The following is a 27,629-nucleotide window of genomic DNA, read 5'->3' as shown; positions in this document are numbered from 1 at the left end:
TTGAAGCGATTGATTTGAAAAATCATTTCTCCAATAGTCTTGTTGCCTGGGGTAGATGAGTCACACATTCCTCCCGAGACTCTTTTCTTAATATAGTGTCCATTCTCGGTTTAAGGGGAGAATTGTATCTTCTAAATGGCTCATAATTAGTGCTTAGCTTCAGTTCTGCCCTCCTTTTCTGCATAAGACCTGGAGGTTAAACTTGTTTTCTCTCTCCCATTTCCAGACTTCAGCAAAGCCTAGTTGTTCATGGTCCTCAGGAGGGACATTGCTAGGAAATGGGCTCTTCTTTTATGCCCAGGACAGGTACTGTGCTGTGCAAATAGCCACTACAGGATAGCATACCAACTGCCTGGCTGATAACTTTGAACTCTAAGGATGCTGTAAGCCTGGATAAGCAATACTCTTTTATGATACAAACGACTTTTTGCCTTAGCTGTATAACACATTGTTTCCCACCTGAGACTTATCTTATCTGGGACCAGGAGTTGGAGGAAAAGAAGAAACTTTAGTGGGCTCCTGTGTGCTCTCTATGTGTGAACTCTTAGCCCTGAGTAATGGAAGGTTAATACTTTTGTCCTAATGACTATGTTTTAGAATGTGTTACAAAATCACCTGTGGAAAGAAATTTCTAAAAGATCAGTTAAAAGGATGCAGACATGCAGATGGGGAACATGAAGAAGAGCTAATGGAGAGAGATCAGGAATGTATGGAGTTAAAAAAAAAAAGAAATTAAGGTCGGTTATCTTTAAGCTGCACTCCAGAGTTGAAGTTTAAGTAGGAGGGAAGGGAGAATGTTTTCTATAGTTAGGAGTCATAAAAGTAGCAGTAATGGTCCAGAATTAGGCACATTTAGGTAAGGCAAGAAGTAAGCATTGAGCATGAAGATACCTGAGTCATCCTAATTAGAACTGTTTAAAAATAGGACAGCTAAAATACTGATGGGATTAACCTTTATAATCATGCTGCTGAGAGGAGGAAGAGAATTAACCCCAAGACAAATTCCAACACAGGCTTTTCCTTGAAGCCCTGCTGTCCAGTTTGCAGTCTCCCTGGGCTCTTTAATATCTGTCTTGTCCTTCTCTGCTTATACCTCTGCTTTTTCTGTGTGCTTTATTCTCTAAAACTTGGGCAACCCAATCTTCTGCACCAAAATCTACCCTGACGCTCTATACAGATTCATCTAACAAATCATTTCTTGTAAAAATCATTCCTGATTTTTCTAGAATTCTCTGTGGCTTGAATGTATTGCAATAAGTCTAAATTGACTCTATTCCTAACTATCTGTTTTAATGGATCATTTATCCTAATTGGAGAGCTATTAGGACCTGCATGATGCCATCATCATGAATCTTAAGGACTTAAGTACTTTTGTGCATGCTCAGTCACTTCAGTTGTGTCCAACTCTATGCAACCCTATGGACTGTAGCCCGCCAAGTTCCTCTCTGTTCATGAAACTCTCCAGGCAAGAATACTGAAGTGGGTTGGCATGCCCTCCTTCATGGGATCTACCTGACCTAGAGATCAAACCCACATCTCCTGCATTGCAGGTGGATTCTTTACCCACTGAGCCACCTCAGAAAAGAATATACATATAATCCACCTACAATGGTCTTGAGTCCAAAATAGAAGCCTTCTATATTTCTGATTTTGATTACACAATGAATCAGGTAGGAGAGTATATAGTTATTGCTATTGCTATCGTCTATTTCTGGAAACATATATAAAGCAATTTTCTGTCAGTGTATGCAAAGAAGCATAATCTTGTTGTAAATTACTATTAAAAATAATAGACTTGTTTCTTTCCAATTGAATGGCACAGATTTTGAGCTTCTTCCTTCCCTATTTTACTCTTCCTAAAGCTTTTAAAGAGAGAATATGCAGGGTCTAGGAGAAGAAAAAAATTAATTGTTAATGCACATGAAAGAATGGCTTGTTTTCAACTACAGCTTCGAATGAATTTTACAATGTTCCAATTACTTTCTGTTTTTCTCTAAATGATAGATAACACAGAGTGATTCTCTTTGTGCTCATGGTCTTTTTCTCTTGTATCACTCATGTTTTTATATACCTAAGTTAGTGATTGTGACAACTGTGCAGTTTGTTTTCATTTGCCAGAACTTTATTTATTGTTTCAATAAAATATTTTGTTATGCACACACTTGTGAGCATATTTTGGTATATGTGCATATATATGTACATATACAGGTATACGCACAAACACTTACATCAGGCAACACCCAGAACCATTTCTCCCTCATATGCCTGCTCCATCATCCAAATGTCCAATGTATTCCTAATGTTATAGTGGTCAATTTCCTCCTTCTATATCCAAGAAGTTTTAAGTAACTTGAAAATATTTTTAAATCATATTTTTCTCTTTTTCTATAAGAAAAATATGGATTTTATCACTAATCTAAATTCTGGTGTTTTTTTTTTAATATAGTATTTGTGGGGAACAATGCCTGCCTAATCATTTGGTGCAGTTTTGTGAATTCCAATATTTGAGTAGCCTACTTTGTGACTAGCACTGTACTGGACGCTGGGGAGATAATGATGAATTAGTTATATGAGGTTCCTGCCTTCACAGAGGTTAAAATTTTGTGGAAATGAGTTTAATTATACTTTTCATCAGCACTCTATGGGAAATAGACAGGACACTGTGAAATACATAGGCACATCTAAACTAACCTAGAACAGGTTACTGGAAGAATTCACGAGACCTGTTATGCATAGTGTGAGCTAAGCGGAAAAGGTGGATCCAAGTCATTTCAGCAGACAGAATTGCGCATGCAAAGCCTTTCAGGCACCAAGAGCATGACTGGGGCAGGCAGGATGGGCAGGGAAATGAAACTAGGGAGGTAGATGGAACCAGACTGCATGGCTGGAGGCTGTGCTAGGGATTTCTTCATTTTCCTAAAGGGAATAGGAAATTATCACATAATTTTAAATAGGAGAATGAAATCTTCAAACTGCACTCTGAAAAAGATGGTTCCAGCTTCACTATGAAGAACAGGAGGAGGAGAGGAGGGGTGCTAGTAGGTGAGAGTCTCTGCAGTTGATGTGCCTGGGTTTGAATCTGCTATTTGTCAACTCTATCGGTTTAGGAAAGCTTGTTAATCTTTCTAACCTTCAGTTTTCTAATTTATATAATGGACATAATGCCAAATTATGAGCATTGCTCTGAGAACTAAATTCGATAATTAATATAAAGTTTTAGCATAGCCTCAGGTGGTGTTCAGTCACTAAGCTGTATCTGACTCTTTGCCACCCCATCGACTGCAGCATGCCAGGTTCCCCTGTCCTTCACCATCTCCCAAAGTGTGCTCAGATTCATATCCATGGAGTCAGTGATGCTCATGTCATCCTTTGCCACCCACTTCTCCTTTTGCCTTCAGTCTTTCCCAACATCAAAGTCTTTTTCTGGTACATACTGTTAACGATAAAAAAGTAGGTAGTGACTTTAACTGGGGAGGTGAGGGTGGGGGTGGAGAATAGAAGTCCTACAATTCTTAAAAGACAGTATTCCTAGGACTTAGTTATTAGCTAGGTGTAGGGGCAGAGAGGAGTGAAAGACTCAAGGGTTGCCAGTTTTGGCAAAAAGCAGGAAAGTGAATGTGAAAGTTGCTCAGTCATGTCCAACTCTTTGCAACCATACACAGAGTCCATGGAATTCTCCAGGCCATAATACTGTAGTGGGTAGCCTTTCCCTTTTTCAGAGGATCTTCCTGACCCATGAATCAAACCAGGGTCTCCTGCATTGCAGGCGGATTCTTTACCAACTGAGCTACCAGGGAAGGCCTAAAATGCAGGATCCTCAGATAAATTTGAATTTGAGATAGTATTTTTGAGTATAAGGAAATACCACATGGGACATATTTATATTAAAATAATTGTTGTTTATTAGAAATTAAAATTTAGCTGAGTATCCTGTGTTTGATCTGGTTATCCTACCAAAGATGTCTCAGGGTTCTAGCTGAAGCAAGAGAATAATAGATGGTGGTACTATTTGCTGAAATGGAGATGATCAGAGGAGGGACCAGTCTTTAGTGGAAAGATTATGAATTGTAGGTGCCAAGAATACACCCAAGTACAACATCAATTATTTACTCAGCCTTTCTTTGGTCATAATTGACATACTGGTAAAGAACAACTATGGAGAAGGCAATGGCAACCCACTCCAGTACTCTTGCCTGGAAAATCCCATGGACGGAGGAGCCTGGTAGGCTGCAGTCCATGGGGTCGTTAAGAGTCGAGCATGACTTCACTTTTACTTTCACTTTTCACTTTCATGCATTGGAGAAGGAAATGGCAACCCACTTTAGTATTCTTGCCTGGGGAATCCCAGGGACAGAGGAGCCTAATGGGCTGCCATCTATGGGGTCGCACAGAGTCGGACACAACTGAAGCGACTTAGCAGCAGCAGCAGCAGCAGCAGCAAAGAACAGCTATAATCACATTTGTGCAGGAAATTGGAGAAGGCGATGGCACCCCACTCCAGTACTCTTGCCTGGAAAATCCCATGGATGGAGAAGCCTGGTGGGCTACAGTCCATGGGGTCGCGAAGAGTCGGACATGACTGAGTGACTTCACTTTCACTTTTCACTTTCACGCATTGGAGAAGGAAATGGCAACCCACTCCAGTGTTCTTGCCTGGAGAACCCCAGGGACAGGGGAACCTGGTGGGCTGCTATCTATGGGGTCGCACAGAGTCAGACACAACTGAAGCGACTTAGCAGCAGCAGCAGTACAGAAAATTACAGTGTTGTGGTAGAGTGTTCAGTTTTTCAGTGTAATCAAAACATTATTTTTTAAGAAAAACTGGATAGAAAGTATAATAAAAACTTTCATTTCTTTATTTCCAGGCTTTTATATTTCTCCAGGCAATGCCACTGGCTGCCTGCCATGTTCATGCCACACCGCTGGTGCAGTTAATCACATCTGTAATAGCTTGACTGGTCAATGTGTCTGTCAAGATGCTTCCATTGCTGGACAAAGTTGTGACTATTGTAAAGATCTTTACTTTGGATTTGATTCTCTAACTGGGAGGTAAGTACTTACAAGAATTAATAATCAGATTTTTTGCTAAATTGTATTTGCAATTACTAACAGAAACTATTTGGCCATATATTTTGTAAGAAGCAATATTTTCTATCCTCCTCAGTTTGCTAATCTATTCTTCAATTCCTGGGTTGGGAAGATGCCCTGATGAAGGGAATGGCTTTCCACTCTAGTATTCTTGACTGAAGATTCCATGGATAGAGGAGCCTGGTGGCCTACATACAGTCCATGAGATGGCAAAGAGTCAGACAGAACTGAGCAACTGAACATGCAGAGTTATCTTTCCAGATTTCCTAGAGACTGAGTGTATAGGTTGTTATACATTGATAAATGTGCCCAGTGTTAGGGCTTGGGGATATTTAATAAGATAAAATACTTTTTTTGCAAAGAACTCAAAATTTGGATATGAAGGACGGTAAAGAAATATCCATAGCACAAAATACACATGCGTGCACGCACACACACACACACACACACAAGCTAGGATAGGTAGCATGTGTGTGTGTATACTTTGTTCTACATGGACCCTGAATTTATTACAGCATTCTTTTATGTTCCTTTTGCCTTTTTAATTTAGATTTAAAGACTAGCAGATGAGAAACATCTTTGAATTCAGTGATAAGATTTTTTTTCTAGTGTGTAAAGTAACTTGTGAAAGTAAATTAGCCACTTTTCAAAGTTATACTGTCTTTAATGTTCTACCTCTTACTTCCCATATATCTGTGAGCATTTGCTTTCATGCAAATGTTTTCATTGCTGTATTTTTGAAAGTGTGCTGGAATGCCAGTTCCATGTCTGTGTTTTTGGGTCTGATCAGATTATAAATTTGTCCACTATTGGGACTATATCCATGAATTCTCTGACATTCCTATCCCCAAGAAACTAATGTTATGTCTGCATGTACCAGTCAAATCTATTTCTCAATATGTGTGTGTTTAAAAATATGAATGCTAATTATTCAAGGATTGGAGATTATTTTTTTACCTTATTGTCCCCTTAACCACCTGCCTTTTGACTGTTATACTCCTCATTAACACCTCAATTAGACTGTGGACAGGGTGATGGGGGTAAATTATTAAAAAAGAACTCAAACTATTTTATTTGTCTTTCTACTAAAATTCAATTTAATTAAAAAACATTAACATACTCTGTAAGATATTTATTAAAAAACTTTTAAGTTCTTATTACATATCTTGTGTTTCAATACATGCTGTTCAACTTCTGTTACCATTGGAATATCATCTTGGTTAGTCTGAGAGCATTACTACCCTTCTCTACAAATACTAAATCTCTCTGAATGACTGTATAAATGCATGGTACAATAAATGCTAAATAAAAAGTCTAACTATGCTCTTGGTAGTAAAATCAGGGCCAGTGATTACACCTATTACCCCTCTACATTATTTTTGTTGAATGACCATCTCACAAATTCCCCAGTTGGAACTCTGGGGTCAGTTAATTTCACCCCTGGCCCCCTCTGTCTTTAGAATTCCCATCTTTTCCATAGTCTTTCTGACAGCACTTTATTACCAAGAGAAAAATATCTTCACTGTCAGCTGTTGTCCTTGGATTACTCATGCCTGTCTGTGACATTTTGTACCAGTCTCTTACCTATTTTCCGTCTACTGATCTCCCTGTTATTCCTGCTAGTGTTGTCACTAAACCACTACTTAATGACCAAGAGATGTATAATTATCTTGGCTTTTTCACGCAACTTTCTTTAAGTGCAATCTCATTCCATTCGTGATACCACTTCTTATGCCCTTCAGTGTTTTAAAATTCGGTCTGACTTTACTCCGTTCTACTTCCTGCTCATTTATCTACCCATCTCACTCCCCACCCCAGTCTTATCCAGGACCGAGATAGTGCTCTATCACCTGCCACTCTTCAGTAGGACTGGCTAACACTGGAATTGGACTCCCTGGGTTAAAAGCTGGCTTGAAATGTTAACCTAAATTAATGAGAAATAGAAAGAGCCAGAAAAATAGATATAAAATGCATCATCATCATCACAACAACAACTACATTATTAGAAGATGCTGAGGTTAAAATTTGGAAAGCAGGCAGAAATCATTAAAAGAAAGGAGAGAGTTGCAGGTTGGAGTCTAGGAGATAGAGCCAACATTTGAAAATTGTTGGGTGGCTTTATAATTGTCACGATGGTCATAGAATAAAAGATTCAGATTAAGTGTGTGTTCAAAGCAAAAAGACTTATGACAAGTTTGTATAAATGCAATTGTATATTTTTACATAGTCAGTTCAGTTCAATCGCTCAGTCGTGTCTGACTCTTTGCGACCACATGAACCGCAGCATGCCAGGCCTCCCTGTCCATCACCAACTCCCGGAGTCCACCCAAACCCATGTCCATTGAGTCGGTGGTGCCATCCAACCATCCCATCCTCTGTCGTCCCTTTTCATGTTAGATGACTTATATTGAGTGAAGTAAGGAAGTACACACAAACATATATACATACACATACCCAATATCTTCTTTATCCATTCATTCACTGGTGGACACTTAGGTTGTTTCCCTATCTTGGCTATTGTAAATAATGCTGAAGTGAACTTGGAGGTGCAGATATCTCTTCAAGATCTTGATTTTATTTCCTTTGGATATACTCCCAGAACTGAGATTGCTAGAATAATAGGATAGTCCTATTTTTAGTTTTCTAAGGACCTTTCATACTGTTTTTCATAGTGGTTATACCAAGTTACATTCCCTCCAATAGCATGAGGAGTTCCTTTTTCTCCACATCCTCACCAAAACCTAGCTTTTGTGTTTTGATAATAGCTGTTCTAAGGAATGTGAAGTGATATTTCATCATGGTTTTGATTTGCATGTCCCTGGTGATCAGTGGTGTTAAGCAGCTTTTAATGTATCTGTTGGCCACCTCATGTCTTCTTTGGAGAAATATCTATAAATATCCTTTGCTCATTTTTTGAAAATTAGAGAATTTTTTTCCCTATTGAGTTGCATGAGTTTCTTATAAATTTTTAATATTAACCCCTTATCAGATAGATGGTTCACAAATATTTTCTTATATTCTGTGGGTTGTCTTTTCACTCTGTTGGTAATTTCATTTGCTGTGTAAAAGATTTCTGGTTCATCTCTTGTTGCTTTTTTGCCCAAGCATTAGTGTCATAAAAGCCACAAAATTATTGCCCAGACTCATGTTAAGAAGCTTCCCCCCTGTTTTCATCTAGTCGTTTTAGTTTCTGATATTATCTTTAAGTTTTTAACCCACTTTGAGTTGATTTTTATATATGGTCATTTTAAGGGTCCAATTTCATTCTTCTACCTGTGAATATTCAGTTTTGCCAGCACCATTGGTTGAAGAGAACACCCTTTCCTCATTTTGTGTTCCTGATACTCTTTTTGAAAATCAGTTGACTGATATGCGTGGGTTTGTTTCTGGGTTGTCATTCTATTCCATTAGTCTATGTGTCTGCTTTTAATGCCAGGGCCATACCATTTTGATTATGCTAACTTTGTAGTATTTTCTGAAATCACGATGTCGGATGCTTCCAGTATGGTTACTATTGTTGAACCCATAGTTTGCAACTTAAAATAACTGTAGGACTTTCTATTACCTAAGGAAGATCAGAAAAGCTGTACAGGTGACTCACTTCATCTTCAAATGGTGACAAGGGAATTAGCCTCATGCAATATATTTAAAGGATCAATTAAAGATGAAAGAAAATTAATTTATAATTGCTTCTTATGACTCATGATTTTCCAATGAGCCAATAGTATTTCTTCTCCTTTTAAAAAAAATAATCTTTTCCTTTGGCTCCCAAGATTCTGTTCCTCTGAATTGTTTTATATTTCTGTTTCTAACTGCTGCTGCTGCTGTCGCTTCAGTCACGTCCGACTCTGTGCGACCCCATAGACGGCAGCCTACCAGGCTCCCCCATCCCTGGGATTCTCCAAGCAAGAACACTGGAGTGGGTTGCCATTTCCTTCTCCACTGTTTCTAACTAGTCCTCTTTAACCTGACTCTTCAACTTACATATCAGCATCTATGATTTCAATCATTGCATACATGTACGTGACTCTCAAATATATTATCATCTCTTCAGGTCTTTACGATGGTTTCTAGGCCTATGGCCAGTTGTCTCTCTGAATTTTAAATTTAAATGCCCTTCATCCATCCCATTCCTAATGTATCCAACACCAAGAAAATTCTCATTTGTATTACTCTAATCATGGGGAAACAGTGGAAACAGTGTCAGACTTTATTTTTCTGGGCTCCAAAATCACTGCAGATGGTGATTGCAGCCATGAAATTAAAAGACGCTTACTCCTTGGAAGAAAAGTTATGACCAACCTAGATAGTATATTCAAAAGCAGAGACATTACTTTGCCGACTAAGGTCCGTCTAGTCAAGGCTGTGGTTTTTCCTGTGATCATGTATGGATGTGAGAGTTGGACTGTGAAGAAGGCTGCGCACTGAAGAATTGATGCTTTTGAACTGTGGTGTTGGAGAAGACTCTTGAGAGTCCCTTGGACTGCAAGGAGATCCAACCAGTCCATTCTGAAGGAGATCAGCCCTGGGATTTCTTTGGAAGGAATGATGCTAAAGCTGAAACTCCAGTACTTTGGCCACCTCTTGTGAAGAGTTGACTCATTGGAAAAGACTCTGATGCTGGGAGGGCTTGGGGGCAGAAGGAGAAGGGGATGACTGAGGATAAGATGGCTGGATGGCATCACCAACTCAATGGACGTGAGTCTGAGTGAACTCCCGGAGTTGGTGATGGACAGGGGGGCCTGGAGTGCTGCGATTCATGGGGTCGCAAAGAGTCAAACACGACTGAGCAACTGAACTGAACTGAATCACCTCCACCAATTTTTTTTTAAAGTCTCATGCAATTATCATCTTAGTGAAAGGGAGATAAATCTTAAAAAAACTGTTCAAGTCCATACTACCCATGTGTGAATGGGGCTCAGGCTGCTCTCAGATTAGGCAGGGTTGATTCTGATATTGAGCATTGGCTGCTGCTGGAAAGAACTATTAAAAGCAAAAGCCACTGTGGATAATGTAGCTTCTCTGAAATAAACAGAAAGAATAAAGCCTCCCTTGACCACACAGGGCCCAAGGAAATCAGCAGGATTTGTCCCTTGTTAAATCAGTCACATAGAATGCCCCTGTCTAGAGTTGACCCTTCTATTCCACTGTTGAATTCTACTGTCATGTTTCATTTTAACATTGATGACTGTTAAAGAAGAAATCCTCTAGCACAGAAGGTCATAGAGAAAGATGTTTCAAAATATGACTGTGAGAATCACTGGAGTTTATACTTTTGCTCATCATTGAGAAGAAAAAAATGGATTTTATTATTTTTATGTTTTCCATTCCTTCCCTGAATGATATTGAAATCTCTTTGTTGACTTCTGGTTGTTCTTGTGTGTGTGTGTGTGTGTGTGTGTGTGTGTGTGTGTGTATACAAAGTAACACTGACTATTTTGAAAATGTGTACGAAAATATCTAAAACATATGGGATTCCATCTAGTATTAGGAATTTTTGTTTCCTGAGGGAAACACTCATTGTCTAAATATATACAGACACACAGAACAGAGGAATAACTATTGTGACCTGATGTTAAAGTTTTTAAAAAAGAATCATCTAATTTGAATGTACTTTGAGTCAGGCACTGTGTTAGGTACTTAAAAGTATATATTTTTTCCATAAATTTCCAAAAGTCTACAAAGATTATAAGTATTTTATTGTTAAGGAGAAGATACAAGTATCACTGTATCTCTTCATTGATTTTGAAAATAAATTGACTTTCTCATCTGCTTTTTCCATGTGTTTATTTAGCCCCTCCATGAAATCCACACATATACTGTTATCTTACCCTACTCTGCTCTTTGTTGTGCATGACTATGTTTGCTATATTTTTCTCTTGGCTTATTTTGTACAATTTTTTTTAATACTCCCAAGGGCAAAAATAAATAAAATAGGCCCTTAACCTAAACTACAGCAACAATGACACCAATGCACCAAACACACAGTAACAGGCTGGAAAATCATTTGCCTGTCTTCATCCAAGTAGTCCATTCTTCAGAAGTTCCCTATCACAGAAAGGGGGCATGTATTTTAGAAAGCTGATCCAAGTGCAAAAATCACTCCATTTACCTTTGACACATAAAGAAAACATGATTTAATCAGTATTGAAAACAATGAAGCAAAGAAACCTGCCCAATGAAAAATCAATAAAGCAAAATGAAAAAGTATATCATATGTTTCTAAACCAAAAATGAAACAAGAAAGGGCCACGTTCAGTTTGTCTCAGTGGGTAGTTGAGACCCATATGTGACGCAGTGCACTCCTGGCCCCGTCATCAAGTTGACCTGTGACTACGGGTCCTCTTTCCTAGAGCCCGCAAGATGACTCCAGTTCCTCTGGGCATCACCATTTTCATCCACACCTCACAGGCCCCCACAGGTTTCTTCCCTAATAACTTCTTTTGTCTATATGCACTCTTTGTATGTTATCTTTTTTATTTTTAAATGTTGAAGTATTGCTACTTTGTCTCTTACTGACCAACGAAACGCAATGAACCGTGATTCCTCTCAGATGGGAGAGAACTGAGCTCTAGAGTGGCCAGGGAATCAAAAGGCTTAGACTTCTAAAACATCATGTAAAATTCTTCTGTGACCAGATTACTTTTGGTTTTGCTACACAAGTTCTCCATTTCAACACTAAGTCATAGATTTGGTCTAGTCTTCTTATCATATGTATATTTCCAGGGCATCTTAATTGGTCTTTTCTTTGAGAACAAGATCAATGACTTCAAAGGGAAGCAGATCGCTTTCTTGTTCAGTTATTTCCTTTCAGGGTATCTTACTGGAATGCTGGGAAACGTGCCTCACAGGTTCGTGGTCCTCAGTGACTCTTTGTTGGACAGCTAGCTGTTATCTAGAGTGACAGGGTAAAAGGATCACATGCCTGTAAGCATCCAGCCATCTAGCCAGGGCTCACTCACAAACTGGTGGATGAATTCCCAGGAGAAAACCAGAATGGTGATGGGACACTTGATACCTCTTCTTGGAACTGCCACGAAGTTACTTTTGCCTTAGTCTATGAGTCAAAGCAAGTCACAGGCCAACACATATGTAGGAGAAGAGAATAAACTCTACTTTTTTTTAGATTCTGCTATTTGATGGAAGGAATTGCACAGTTAGTTGCAAAAGACCTGCATAAAAAGAGAAGTGAAGAATTGTGCAATCTACCATAACCAATAAATGACGTATTCTCCTTTAATGCAGATTCTGTATAGCTCCCTTAGAGATGTCAGTTTTTATAAATCAGTAGCATTCATTCAATGTGATATTATAGGAAAAGTTCAGTAATGGGCAACGAGATATTTAGGTTCCAATTATAGCTTTTCTACTAGACTCAGTTCAGTTGCTCAGTTGTGTCCGACTCTCTGCGACCCCATGAATCGCAGCACGCCAGGCCTCCCTGTCCATTGCCAACTCCCGGAGTTCACTCAGATTCTACTAGACTAGGTATATTCATATCCCATTTTGTGTTCTGTGTACTCAGTCGCTCAGTTGTGCCTGACTCTTTGCAACCCTATGGGCTCGCAGTCTCCTCTGTCCATGGGATTTCCCAGGCAAGAATACTGGAGTGGTTTGCCATTTCTCCCTCTAGGCTACCCCTACCCAGGCTCATTTCCTATTACTGTTATGATAATTATTTACCACAAATGTAGTGGTGTAAAACAATATGAATTTATTATATTCCAGTTATGGAAGTCAGGAGTTCCAAGTTAGTTTCACTGGGCCAAAATCAAGGTATCAACAAGCCTATGTTTATTTTGGACAGCAGGAAAAGATCCACTTCCTTGCTTTTCCAAGGAAGACACCACCCACATTCCTTAGCTCATGGCTCCATTCTTCACCACTCTGTCTCCTCTGGTCTCCACTTAGGTTCTTACATCCTTTCTCTGATGCTCAAATTCTTTCCTTCCTTCTTGTGATTATGTTAGACATCTTCTGATAATCCAGGGTCATCTCTTCATCTCATATCTGCCAAGTTCCTTGTGCCAAGTAAGCTATCATACCCACAAGTTCTGGATATTAGGACTTTTGACTTTGTTGGGGGTCATCATTCAATCCACTATACCAGCGATAGAAAACTGTAGCCTGTGGACTAGATCTGGCCTGTCACCTGTTTATGGAAATAAAATTGTATTGGAACACAGTAATATTCAACCTTCACATACTCTCTATGACTGCTTTCACACAAGTAAAGCAGAACTGCATTACACCAGAGGTCATTTGGCCACAAAGCTTAAAATATTTAGTATAGTTCTCTTAGATAAAAATTTCTGACTCTATAACCAGAGTCACTGTCACCCTGAGCAAGTTACTTAATCTCGCCAAGTGTCATAGAATCATCTCTATGATGATTAAAAGAAGCTTAAAAGTAACTTTGGTTAGACAATACCCTATACATTTCTCTACACAAGTCACCTTTAAGATTAACCTGTCATTCAGCTTCTGCTGAAAACATGGGACTCAAAAGAGTTTATTGTCTCATGACACAGCTCTTGTTTATTTCAAACAACTCTTATCTGAGAAGGATAGAAATCTTATTCTTCATATTAAGCAAAAATTTCATTCCTGTGATTTTCTCACCTGGTCTTATTTCTGCCTCTGGGGTCACAGAAGTAGCGTGCTTGCTTCTCCTTAAGAGTGCTTTAAGAATTTTAATCTACATTGAGACTTGAAAGTTATCATATTAATATAATGAGGAAGTTAAGGAAAGGAAGACTAGAGCTTCTAGACGTAAACGTGTGAATACTGTTATTCCAGTGAGTCTTCTGGGATTTCTTTTTCTTTGATATGTCTGGCGTTGGTGACCAGTGTGTCAGATGCGTTCCCTGTGATAAGCTGGAACTGCCAGGCACCATAGCAAGCTCTTCTCTGGATGACAAGAATGTCCTCACCCTGGACTCAGTTGGTACTGTTGTCTGGATGCAAGGGAGTCACTGCCCAAGTCCAGCTCTTATGAACCCCTTTATTTGTAGGAAGGCTTCACTAGGGAGGGTGGACTCAACACTGTTGTCCTCCTGCTTCTTGATGAGGCAATACCACTCACTTCCTCTCCGATAAGTCATGTGAGTACGGCTTTTGGCTCACACACAGAGGATTTCCTAGCCCGAATCCCCTCTTATAATTCTGACTATCATTTCTAGGAGAATCTGATGTTACTAGTAGGCTGTGAAGAAAGGAAAACTAAGAACCTCAGACCACACATCCACTGCAGAGATTGAATAAAATCTTACCCGGGGGAAAACCAAACTCCTCTCGAGGGCACTTGTGGGGTCCTGCACAAAAGAAGCCAGCAGAGAACTCTTCTGGCCTTAGGGAGTCAGAGTAGAAGGCCAGCCCTTAAAAAAGAGTGGCCCCTTCCTTGTGGAGAGGCCAGCAGAGCGAAAGCTATGCCAATCAGAAAGGCTCAAAAGAGTTAAATTGTTATTAAAGCTACATGTCACATTCAGATTTATCTGTGGTGTCCTATGTCTAAAGTTTGCTAGTGCCTTATTCATTCTTTTATTCAACAGTGTTTATCGAACACTTACTGGTTGGTAGTCTTTGTGTTAGGAAAAGATGGAAGAAAACTCTTTGTCCAATTTCCCCAATTCATCTTGAAGCTTCTTTCTCTTCTATTCTTTAATAATCATTAATAATCCTTGTCTAAAATCCCTCAGCAATTGAATGTCTCTTCCTCCTTTGTTCTGTATATTAAATGATGACTACATCACCCACCATTTCAACAAATTAGAAAGCTAGGAATAACTCCAGGCCCTTCTTCCCTTCTCCTTTCAATTTGTCCACCCCACCCTACTGGTTTTATGTACTAAACATTTCTTAAATTTATCCTGCCCCTTCCCACTGTCAGCGTTGCACCTAATCTGGCATTATCTTACCTCTTTTCACTTTCCAGCATTATGTCACCACCTTCCTATTCAGAATTTAAGTAACAAATTTTTGAATTATTTAAAGTTTCATACCCTCTCCTGCTGTGTCTTGTCTCTATTTTCTCCCCTCCCTGTTTGCCTGGCTTACTCCAGTCCATCTTTTCATATTTAGCCTACACATCTCTAAGATTCCTCTATATTACTTCTTTCCCATCCTTTTCCACCAAACTGCCCCTTCCGGTGTCCCCCAAAAGTCTGCATACATCTTTGTTAATGCTCGCTCCACTTTTTATTTCTCACTAGACTGTGAGCTCCTTGAAAACAAGGACAGCTCTGTCTTATTCATCTTTATGTCCTGCTGCAGTCCTGTGACATAGTTGGCCCTCAGTGAACATTATTGATGGTAGTCAATATCTTTAAATCAATTTGATGGTACCTTTGAGGCCCCAGACAGAAGAGAGTTCTCCAAAGAGAAACATCAGTAAAGTTATCTTTATGCTGGATCGTATCCATGGACCCCCCCTTGTAGTAGCTCTTCCTCACATGATGAAGTTTCTGATAGGGAAATCCAGTATTGAAACACATCCCCTTCATTCATACTGATGTTTCTGAGCAGTAATAAGTAAGATAACTCCTTTTTTTCTTTTTTTTTTTTTTACTTTTTGCCCAAATGGAAGAGGCTCCCTAGAAAGGAAAATATATGAGGTTTGAGATTTAAGAGACTGAAGCCAATGAATTTCTTTCCCATTGAATTCAGCAAACGCTGGGGTAACATAAGGGCCCATGCAGAACTGTAATAGCACAGAGCTAGCAGACATTAGCAGTGCTTTCCTGCTATTTTGTTTACCATAATGAACTGGTCAATAAACATCACAAATTGTTTATCTATATAAATCTTGACAGATTACTCTTTATGAAATCCATTTAGCAAGTGAGGTTTTCCCATAAGGATGAAAAATGAAAATTTTAAACAGATTGCGGGAGAAGCCCTAGCTGTACCAGGAGAGTCAGTGTAATAAAGGTTTCTTTATATTAATATTATAAAAACCATTTATCCTGACAAAATCAATATCACAATTCATCTTAGTTTGGTATTTCTCTTTCTAAGCTTAAAATGTCTTTTTCTTTATTACACATAATTTTGTTTTAATAAATGTGAAATGTATTTCATTTAGGAGATGCTCTTGAGGAAGGATAACTTTAAAATGACATCAAACCTGTAGCTTATTTGCTAAGGAGTCTTGGAAATGTTTAAAATTATATTTGAGAGGTGGAGAAATTTACAGGAATCATTTTGCTTAAACTTTAATTACAAAATTATCCCCAGTGTCCTTTAGGCTAGAAACAACCTACAATATTCAGAAAAGTCTCCCGTAAACTTCATCCAGGTAAAAATCTCTCTTACTAAAGTCAAGTAATTATAAGAAGCCAGAGAAGTTACATATAAAAAGAGTTGGGATAAGAGACTGTGAAACCAGTAAGAGTCATATTTAGTTACTCAAAGCACTACGTGGTTTCCTAAGAAGCAGTTTATTTATTCCATTTGGATTTGGAACTTAATATCCCATGGATATTGACAGAGCTGACTTGGAGTTAAGCATGTAGCAGTTAGCGGGAAGAAAATAGATCTCCATCAAGGAAAGGAATTATACACTGGAAACTATTACTCTAAATGTACTGTATGGAAAATAAATGTGATTGTCTCATGAGTGAATGGTAATAAAAGCTGAAATACTCAAGAGACACTTATTCATGAGTGGTGTAGTGATATATATGTGCATTGAGAGAAGCTTGTCTCTTATTGTTTATGCTTACCAGTATTATACTAACAGCCGACAAACAATATATTCTAAGTAATAGCATATAATGAAGTTAGGAGCAAATTAAATATTTTGTTGCTTCTGTAATTTCATTTTAATTTCCATGCATAATTTTCATCAGCTCTAATACTTAAATAGGCTATACAAGATATCTGTTTGAGATGGAATTCTGTCTATACATAAAGGACACACTGTAGTTGTTCAGAGGGGGAAAATGTACTCTTATCATGACATAAAAAGGGCAAACTACGGTATAGTAGTTTTCGAGACAAACTGTACTTTATTTATTCCCAAGGTGATATTGGTCCATAAAACAAATTTGCAGCTTATTTAGCAGCCTTAGCTTTTATCAGCTTTTTTAAGGGTGTTGAATGATTACCCAGGAGATCACACGGTAGAAGTTGCAGTGAGATGAAGTAACTGTATCCATCCAGCATCTTTATTAGAAAATATAGGTGAAGCCATGCTCTTCATGTTGTTTTCAATGTGCCCTGTGAAAAGCTCCTCTTTAAAGGTCGTGGTCTTCTTATGTGTGATGTTTTGCTTAATGCTTCATGCTGTGCTGGGCTGGGCTGTGCTTAGTCGCTCAGTCATGTCTGACTCTTTGCAACCCCATGGACTGTAGCCTGCCAGGCTCCTCAGTCCATGAGGATTCTCCAGGAAAGAATACTGAAGTGGGTTTCCATGCCCTTCTCCAGGGGATCTTCCCAACCCAGGGATCGAACCCAGGTCTCCCACTTTGCAAGTAGATTCTTTACCAACTGAACCACCAGGGAAGCCCTAAGGCTTCATGGTGGTACCATCCCAATCTATGACATTAACATACACTGAGTGAAAAATTCACTCTGAAGAAACAAGCCTTAGTTACTATCATGGTAAAATGCCAAGACTGATTTTTCCAATCAACTTTGAGTCCAAGAAATTCAAGTTGAAATGAAGTTCTTTCATTCTGTTTGTATTGATAGCATCTTTTCATAGATCAGAATAATGCTCTATTCTCTCATCATTTTGGGTAAATGAGTTTAATACAAACGTTAAAAATGATATATAACATATATAAGGCATCAGCAGTATTTGAACATATTTTCCTCAAACCGTTTTCTTAGCAAAATTTAATCTTTATAAAATGATATAATTTTGACTCTTTAAAAGACTATAGGATTGGAAGACTTTTAGGGGGAGCAGTAATTATCACACCCAGTTTTCTATTTCACAGCTTGAAAGATACTTAAAGAGATAATTTTATGGGTGCACGTTCAGTCGCTCAGCCATGACCTGCTTTTTGAAATCCCATGAGCTACAGCCTGCAAGGCTCCTCTCTCCATGGGGTTCTCCAGAGAATACTGGAGTGGGTTGCCATTTCCTCCTCCAGGATGGGTATCGAATCTTAATTTTTAGCTGTCGGGAGAACTGCTTTTGTGAGGATGAGAAGTTTACAGTGTTCTTAACAGAGAAACTAGTATGCAAAATAAGTCACAAGATGTATCATTGCATATAAAAAAGCAATATAACACTTTCTTGCTATTAATTAATGTACAAAGAGAAGGCTTTGTAGAGATTTTATTGTGAATAGCAATTTTGATAAAGGCATCTTTCTGTTTTATTTTGTGTTTGTTTAACTGAAGAATCTTTTTCAATATACCAGCTAAAACAGACTATTTTATTCCACAGTGTTATCAATAGATGTAACTTTTTCCATGCTAATCAAAGCATTATTTTCTTTAATGGTTTATGTATTTTCAGATGTCAGCCTTGCAATTGTCATCTCTCAGGAGCCTTAAATGAAACCTGTCACTCAGTCACAGGCCAGTGTTTCTGTAAACGATTTGTTACTGGATCAAAGTGTGATACCTGTGTTCCCAATGCAAGCCATTTGGATATCAGCAACCCATTGGGCTGTAGCAAAAGTAAGTGAACTCTAGTCCATGTATGAGGCAACATCACACAGGGCAGTGTCTCATTAATTTCTTCATTGAGAACCCATCAGAAAGGCTTAGGTACAATGTGGAGAATTTAAGTGAGAAATGAAAAAAAAAACCAAACAAATCACTAAACGAAATTTGGGTTCTTTTCCTTGATTGGAGCACTGAATATGGCAATTATCTGAGTAGTGGGAAATTTACAATGGTCTGTTGGAATGGTATTGCTAGCAAGGTGACTATAGTCTTGGTTTACCCCAGACTGAAGGTTTTCCCAGAATGTGAGACTTTCCATGTAAAATTTAGGATAGCATTGTGAAACCGATATGACTGGTTACCTTGCCACTTAAGAACATTTCCTGGTGATTTCTATAGGAAATGGAAGATTTATACTTATTTGTTGTGAGTTTTATGTGCTTCTATCCTCCCAGTTTTATGGAAACTATGCTACTATTAGATGTTTATTGATATTGTAGCAATTATTATCATTATTTATCACTGCATGTTACTCACATAATTGATATTCCTGTCTTTCTACTTTAAGTTGTATTAATTGTTTCAACATCTCTCACATTTTTGCTTTAATTCTTAGAAGCCAAAAGTTACATCATAGTGTCTTTTGACTTTTCAACATTATTCTTCAGTGCCTTGAAGTGACTTTTCAAGGTCACTTGAAATATGCTACAATTTCTTAGTATATTGGTGATTTCTTTATATTTACTTCAAGATAGTATATCCTTGCCTTTTCCAGAATGGCCAAGGAATGCCTATTAAGAACATGTGGTAAGGATTCCTCAGTAACATTATGCACAGTGCATTTCCTGCATTCCTCAATATATAATTCCTCAATAATGTAAGGAATAAGGGTTCCTCAATAATATAACGCACAATGCATTTCCTCCTTGAGGTGTCCTGAGACCATACCATGAGTCACAATGCTAGGAAATGCCACAAGTCCAGACAAATCATCATAAACAAGCATGCCTGGAAGAGTGCATTCTATATTTAAGGGAGAGACAGAGAAGAAATAAGATGTTGAGTTCCACAGCAATTATACTAGATTTTGAGGTAGTGAAAGGCAGGGTATAGCTAATAATTAAAAAGACATATTCAGCTTTCGTGTTGATAAAACCTTTGGGTTTTATATTCAGTATCCTGTGTTTCATTGATCTCTCTGGATTTTAAGATAAGTAAAACCATAGGTATTTATGCTAAACTTGGGAAAGGAGTGTAGTAATTGCCTTTGTGTATAAATATAGTCTCAATACCAATCTGGATTCACTGAACATTTAATTAATATTTATTATTCATTGATTAGCTATATAATTGATTGATTTGTGAGCAACAGAAATTCCAGCATATTTCCTTGGTTGCCAGTCATAGAAATCGTTTATAATAGAATTGTGACAGTTTTACATTCACATATGGAATCATAGCAGTTTTTTGATTGGTTCTGCCACCAATGTTATATGAAAATATAAGCACCTGCTCCGTTTTCACTACCTGTGCTCACACCTGAGACACAGTCTAGGAATTACACCTCAGGCAAAAGTGGATGGTCTGGTCACAAAACCTGGCCTACATTTCTTAGTAGTGGTAGACATTCACTTTTATGTTAAGATTTTTCTTCTCTGGGCTAAATACTTTTAGTCTTTCCAAATACTTTCAATTCGTAATGGTTAAAAAAGCAATTGCATACTTATAATCACTCTTTTCTGGATATGGTCCTTTTGACTTTCTATCTCTTTAAAATTGTAATCCTTAGTATGGAACACATTCGTCCAGCTTCTTATGGTGGTGATTTTGCTGCATCTATTTTAGGCTGGGGTTTCACAATGTTTATAAAACAAAGTTGGAAGCTCAGCATCAACAGAGGTAATGCATTTAAAAAATTAGATAGGATTCCTGCCTGTAAAGAAGCCCAAAGCACAGTCAAGAAGCATGATGAACACAGTGAGAATAAAAAGGCGTAAATGAAGGGTGCAGAAAAGGGCTAACTGTGGGATGAATGTGAGGGAGGCTGCTTTCTGTCCTGTTCCATGTTGATTTTCCTGTGATCCTGGCTTTTTGTCCCAGCAACGCCCAGAACAACCAACTGCACAAAGATAGGATGCTATTGAAAGGAACGTAGTGCTATCTATTGTTGAAACTGTGAACTACCTCGGGTGTGTATTTTTCTGTGTCCGACTAACTTCAAGAATGCGATTTGGGAACCACAGTATTGTAACTATGTTCTTTTACACGGTCGTAGCCATTGACAAAAGCTTAGTGATATCATCTGTGATCTTTTTAAAGACAGAGAATCAGGGTGGGAATCCTAGGATATACTTTCTAGAATGCAGGAGAATTGAATTAAACTAGTTAGACCTTCTCTCATAGTCTTACTTATTATGTGATTTAGTTCTTTCCTGTGAATAACTGTTTTATGCTTTTAAAATGATGGTCATTCTCTTTGATACAGAGACAGAAACAGAAGGTTTTAAAGAGTTCTGCTTTCTGAATGCTTTCCTACTGAATGATATACCATTCGCCCTAAACTTCTGGCTCTGAATTTAACTAAACAAACAAATATATTTATGTATGCACAGGTCATATATGTACTTAAATCTTTTTTATATCAACTCACATTTATATTTATTCTTGGTTATTTAGCAGTCTTCTTGCACATTTTTCTCTCTACTCTCAGAGAGGATCTCATAGTTTTCCTTTTAAAACTATTTTATTGTGATAAAATATGCATGCATTAAGTTTACCATATTAAATATTTTTAAATGTACAGTTTGGTGATGTTAGATACTTTCATAATGGTGTGCAGCCATGACTACCATCCATCTCTGTTAACTCTCTTCTACTTGTGAAACTGAAACTCTAGACCCATTCAGCAATAATCTCCTTCCCCCGCATTATCCCCTACCTCCTGGCTACCATAATTTTACTTTCTGTCTCTATGATTTTTAATAATCTAAGTATTTCACATGAGGAAGATCACAAAGTATTTGCCTTTTTGTTACTTTTGTTAGGTATTCTGCTTATTTCACTTAGCATATGTCCTACAGGTTTATCCATATTTGAGTATATGCCGGAATTACTTCCTTATAAGACTGAACCATATCCCATGACATGTATATACCACCTTTTGCTCACCAATTCATCTGTTAATACACAGATACTACGAAGCGACTTAGCAGCAGCAGCAGCAGCATGCTTTAGTTGCTATCATGCTTTAGCTGTTTTGAGTAATGTTGCTATGAATATAGGTGTACAAAGATCTCTTCAAGATTCTGCTTTCAGTTCTACTGGGTATATTCTCAGAAGTGAAATTGCTGAATCTACTTTTAAGTAAAAGTAATTCTACTTTTACTTTTTGGAGGGAGCTGCTTTTCACAACAGCTTTACCATTTTACATTCTTGCCAACAGTGCACAAGGATTCCATTTTCCCTACCATTGTTAAGATTTTTTTTCCCGTTTATTTAAAGTAGCCTTCCTAATAATATAAATGGTATCTCATTGTAATTTTGTAGAGTCAATGGTTACTGATATTGAGCACCTTTTCATGTGCTTATTGGTTACTTGTATATTCTCTGACAAATATCCACTCAAGTACTTTGCCCTTTCTTTTGAATTTTTTGTTGTTTTTGTTGAGTTTTAGGAGTTCCAGATATTTTATGGATGCTGATCCCTTGCCAGGTATATGATTTGCAAATATTTTCTTTTATTCTGTGGGCTGCCTGTTTAATCTGTTGATAGTGTCTTTGGTGAGCAAATTTTAAAATTTTTGATGGCCTCCTATTTGTCTGTTTTTTTCTTTTGTTACCTGTGCTTTTAACATGTGAGAAATCATTGCCAAACTCAATGCTGCAAAGCCTTTTCTCTGAGTTTTCTTATTAGAATCTTATAGTTTTAGGTCTTACATTTAAATCTTTAATCTATTTCAGTTAATTTGTATAGCTGGTGTTAGGTAAGGATCCATCTACGTTCCTTTCGCATGTGGCTGTCCCGTTTTCTGAGTTTCATGAATAGACTTTATTGCCCCTATTGTATGGTCTTGGCTTCCTTGTGAGAAATCATTTGACCATGTAGGTGGGTTTTTATTTCTGGGCTCTATTCCCTTGGTTTATACATCTGTCTTTATTCCAGGGCTACATTATTTGATTACTGTAGCTTTGTTGTATGTTTGATACAAAAAGTATACATCTTCCAGTTTTATTCTTTTTCCAGATTGTTTTGATTATTTTTGAGTCCCTTAAGATTGCATATGGACTTAGAATATTTCCTACTTTTGTAAAAAAATGTCACTGAGATTTTGACAAAGATTCTATTACATTTGTAGATTTCTTTGGGTAGTATTGGCATTCAACAATTTAAAAATCTTCTAATCCGTGATTGGGTGTGTTTCCATTCCTTTATGTCAACTTTAATTTCTTTCAATAAAGTTTTATAATTTTTGGTGTGTCTTTTATGTCCTTGATTAATTCCTAAAGATTCTTTTTGAGGCTATCGTAAATAATTGTTTTCATAATTTTCTTTCCAGATTTTTCACTGTTAGTGTATACAGATACTATGGGCTTTTGTTTGCCATGCCTGCTGTTCAGTTGTGTCTGACTCTTTTGCAACCCCATGTACTGAACTGAACTGTACTGTAGTCTACCAGGCTCCTCTGTCCATGGAATTTTCCAGACAAGAATTCTGGAGTGGGTTGCCATTTCCTCCTCCAGAGGATCTTTCTGAACCAGGGATTGAACCCATGTCTCATGCATCTCCTGCATTGGCAACAGATTCTTTACCACTGAGCCACCTGGAAAGCCCACTGATTTTTGTTTATTGACTTTGTATTGTATTTTGCAGCATTGCTTAATTTATAATCTCTAAATGTTTTTTTTTGGTGTGTGTGGAATCTTTAGGGTTTTCTACATAAAAGATCATCTATAAACAAAGATAATTTTCCTTTTTGATTTGGGAGTCTTTTATTTTTCCTTCATGTCTAATAGCTCTGGCTAGAACTTCAGTACTATATTGCTTGAATAGAAATGATGACAGCAGGAAACCTTGTGTTGTTCCTGATCCTTGAGAAAAAGCTTTAAGTCTTCAACCATTGAGTGTGATATTTGCTGAAGGTTTTTCATATATGAATTTTATTATTTTCCTTCTATTCCAGTTCATTTATTTATTTTTTTGAAAGGGTGTGACTTTTATCAAATTGCTTTCCTGTATCAGTTGGGATGATTATGTGGTTTAATTTTTCCTCATTCTGTTAATGTGGTGTGTTGATTGATCAATTTATGTGTGTTGAAACATCTTTGCATTTCAGGAATAAGTCCCACTTGATCATGGTATATAATCATCCCAATATATTGCTGAATTTTATCTGCTAGTACTTTGTTGAGGATATTTTCATCGATTCATGAGATATATTGTTCTGTAGTTGTCTTTTCTTTTGCCGTTTTCTGGCTTTGGCATCAGGGAAATATTGGCTTCAGAGACTGAGTTAGGAAGGGTTCCCTCCTCTTCAAATATTTGGAAAAGTTTGAGAAGAATTGGTATTGGGTTTTATTTAGTTTGATATGCTTTACCAAATAATTCATTAAGTCCAGGACTTTTCTTTGTTGCAAGATTTTGATTACTGATTCAATTTCATTACTAATACAGGTCTATTCAGATGCTTTATTTCTTTGTGATTTAGTCTTGGTAAGTTTTGTCTTTCTAGGAATTTGTCCTTTTCATTGAGATTATCCAGTTTGTTGGTGCACAACATTATGAAGATGTTTAATATCACTTAACTGTACATTTAAAAATGGTTAATTTGCTAAATTTTATGCTATATATATTTTACCACAGTAAAATTGCTTTAAGGAAAGCTATAGGATCCTCTGTAAATAGAGATTTAAAAATGTGAATGATAAAAAAGGATAAATATAAATGTGAGTTGAATATAAAAAAAGATTTAAGTACATATGTAACCTATGCATATATAAATATCTGACTGATTACGAAAAGGGTAAGAAGAGAAAAATAAAAGGATAGAGTACTGGCTTTTAAATTCTTCTTCAAGTCCTTTTGATCTCTGAGGGGAGTACTTGCAGTAGTGCAGGTGGTTGAACAATGGGCACTGTCCTTTTTGTCTGCAACTCTGTGATAAAAAGTAACAATCAGCAATCAGAGCACAGATTCCCAGTATTTGGACAAAACGGTCTTTTTGCCCACTCTGGTTCCTGCAGGCTGTGTAGACTCTGTTCCAGAAACATGTGCACAGCTTCCTTTCAAGGAGCGGGGGTGGGAGATGGGTTCTTCTACTGCGCAAAGAGCTGAAATTGATCAAAATTAACTGCAATTTACCATTCAACCCTTCCCCTGGAAGTTGCAAGCCTTCAATAGACTCCAGAATTCTAAGGTAGTTATATTAGATTCTGCCAGTGCAAACTGTTGTCTTGGTGGGAAAACAGATTCCTAGTTCTTATGCTGCCATCTTCCCAGAAACCTATCAATCTCTTATTATATTAACAGCTTTATTGAATTATGACTTATATATCATAAATTTAACCATTTTAAGTCTACGGTTTGTTGAATATCAGCAAATTTATTGTTGTGCAAGCATAACTATAATCTAGTCATAAAATATTTCTATCACTTCAGAAAAGTTCCCATGTACCCATTTTCAGTCAATTCGCACTTCAACTTATAGCCTCAAGTAACTCATTATCTAGTTCCTGACACAATTTTGCCTATCTAAAATATTTTATAGAAATGAAATCATACAATATTTAGGTTTTTGTATCTGACTCCTTTCTCTTAGCACTGTATTTTTGAGATTCATCCATGTTTTTATTTATCTCAGTAGTTAATTCCTTTTAATTGTTGAGTAAGATACCATTTACTATCTAGTTTTTAATCCATTGAGTTGTTGTGCATATAAATTGTTTCCAGTGTTTATCCATGATGAATAACACTATCATGAACACATGGGTACAAGTCTTCATATGGACGTGTTTTTATGTCTCTTAGATTTGTCTTAGAGTATAGTGAGTATATGGTGAGTGTGTTTTGAACTTTTTCAGAAACTTTTAATTTATTTACCATCATGGCTATACTATTTTGCATTTTCACCTACAATTTTTGGGAGATCCAGTTTTCTCTATGACCTCAGCAGTATTGACCATGTATCATTATGGACTTCCCTGGAGGCTCAGACAGTAAAGAATCTGCCTGCAATGCAGATATACCTGGGTTCCATCCCTGTGTTGGGAAGATTTCCTGGAGAAAGGAATGGCTACCCACTCCAGTATTCTTGCCTGGAGAATCCCCACTGACAGAGGAACCTGGCAGGCTACAGTATATGGGGTTGCAAAGAGTCAGGCATGACTGAGTGACTTTCAATATATCATTATAGTCACTTTATATGTGTGAGATAGTAGTATCTCATTGTAGTTTTTAATTTGCGTTTTATTTGTACTGATGAATGCTTTTGAGTATCTTTTCAAGTTTTTATTTACTATTCCTGTGTTTTCTTTGTTAAACTGTTTTTTATGTCTTTTGCCCATGTTTTAATTGAGTTGCTTATCTTACTGAGTTAAAAAATTTCTTTATATACTTGAGATACAAATTGTAAATATTTCCTCCCATTTTGTGAATTATATTTAAAATTTTCTTAATGGTATGTTTTTAAATCCAAGAGCTTGTAATTGTGATGAAGTGTAATTTACCAGTTAATTTTTTTGTTGGATCATAACTTTTTGCATTTTATATAAGAAATTTTTCTTGACCCAGTGCAACAAAGATTTTATCTTGTATTATCATACAAAATTTTGTATTGTTAGCTTTCACATTAGGTCTATGATTAGCTTCTTTCTTCTTTATTTCATTTTTATTTTTTGAAACATGGATATTCAAATGTTCCTTTAACATACTTTTTAAAATGATTATTGCCTTTCCTTATTAAACTATCCAGATGTATAGGCAAAAAATCAACTGACCCAATGGCTAACATTATACTCATATTCACATAGTTCAGTTCAGTTACTCAGTTGCGTCTGACACTTTGCGACCCATGAACTGCAGCATGCCAGGCCTCCCTGTCCATCACCAACTCCTGGAGCCTACACAAACTCATGTCCATTGAGTCAGTGATGCCATCCAAACATCTCATCCTCTGTCATGCCCTTCTCCTCCTGCCCTCAATCTTTCCCAGCATCAGGGTCTTTTCAAATGAGTCAGCTCTTCACATCAGGTGGCCAAATTATTGGAGTTTCAGCTTCAACATCAGTCCTTCCAATGAACACCCAGGACTGATTTCCTTTAGGATGGACTGGTTGGATCTCCTTGCAGTCCAAGGGACTCTCAACAGTGTTCTCTAATACCATAGTTCAAAAGCATCAGTTTTCCTTGATATGATACAAAAATCATTGAAAAAAAAAAGGAAAAAGGTAAATCTGAGCTCTCCAAAATTCAAAATTTTGGCATCAAAATACACTATTAAGAGAAAAGACAACTCACAAAATGTGAGAAAATAATACAAACCAATATCTGATAGGGGATTAGTATCGAGAATATATAAAGAACTACAGCTCAACAACAAAAACCAAAGAATTTAATTTAAAAAAGGACAAAGGATTTAAATAGGCATTTTTAAAAGAAAATATACATATAGCCAATAAACACTTGGAAAGATACTCAATATCATTGCTTATTAGCGAAAGCAAACCAAAGCCACAATGGGATACCACTTTATACTCATTTGGATGCCCCATCTCAAAATATGTAAAATAACAAGTTTGGCAAGGCTACAGAGAAATTGGTACAGTTATGCATTGCTGGTGTGTCTGTAAAATGGTACAGTCATTGTGGAAAATAGTTGATGCTTCCTAAAATGTTAAACACACAATTACTATATAATCTAGCA

General features: G+C 37.2%; 1 protein-coding gene across 1 annotated transcript in view; it reads left to right on the top strand.

Annotated features, from left to right (window-relative positions):
• USH2A (usherin) overlaps positions 1-27,629 on the top strand; it is a 930,744-nt gene that overhangs the window by 209,646 nt on the left and 693,469 nt on the right. The window contains exons 13-14 of the mRNA XM_052653949.1: positions 4,866-5,049; positions 18,560-18,723. Coding sequence (XP_052509909.1) covers positions 4,866-5,049; positions 18,560-18,723 — 348 coding nt within the window. The remainder of the gene's footprint in view (positions 1-4,865; positions 5,050-18,559; positions 18,724-27,629) is intronic.

The sequence above is a fragment of the Budorcas taxicolor genome, chromosome 16 (genome assembly GCF_023091745.1).
Source record: "Budorcas taxicolor isolate Tak-1 chromosome 16, Takin1.1, whole genome shotgun sequence".
Classification (NCBI taxonomy): domain Eukaryota; kingdom Metazoa; phylum Chordata; class Mammalia; order Artiodactyla; family Bovidae; genus Budorcas; species Budorcas taxicolor.
This window is presented reverse-complemented; position numbering and strand designations above follow the sequence as displayed.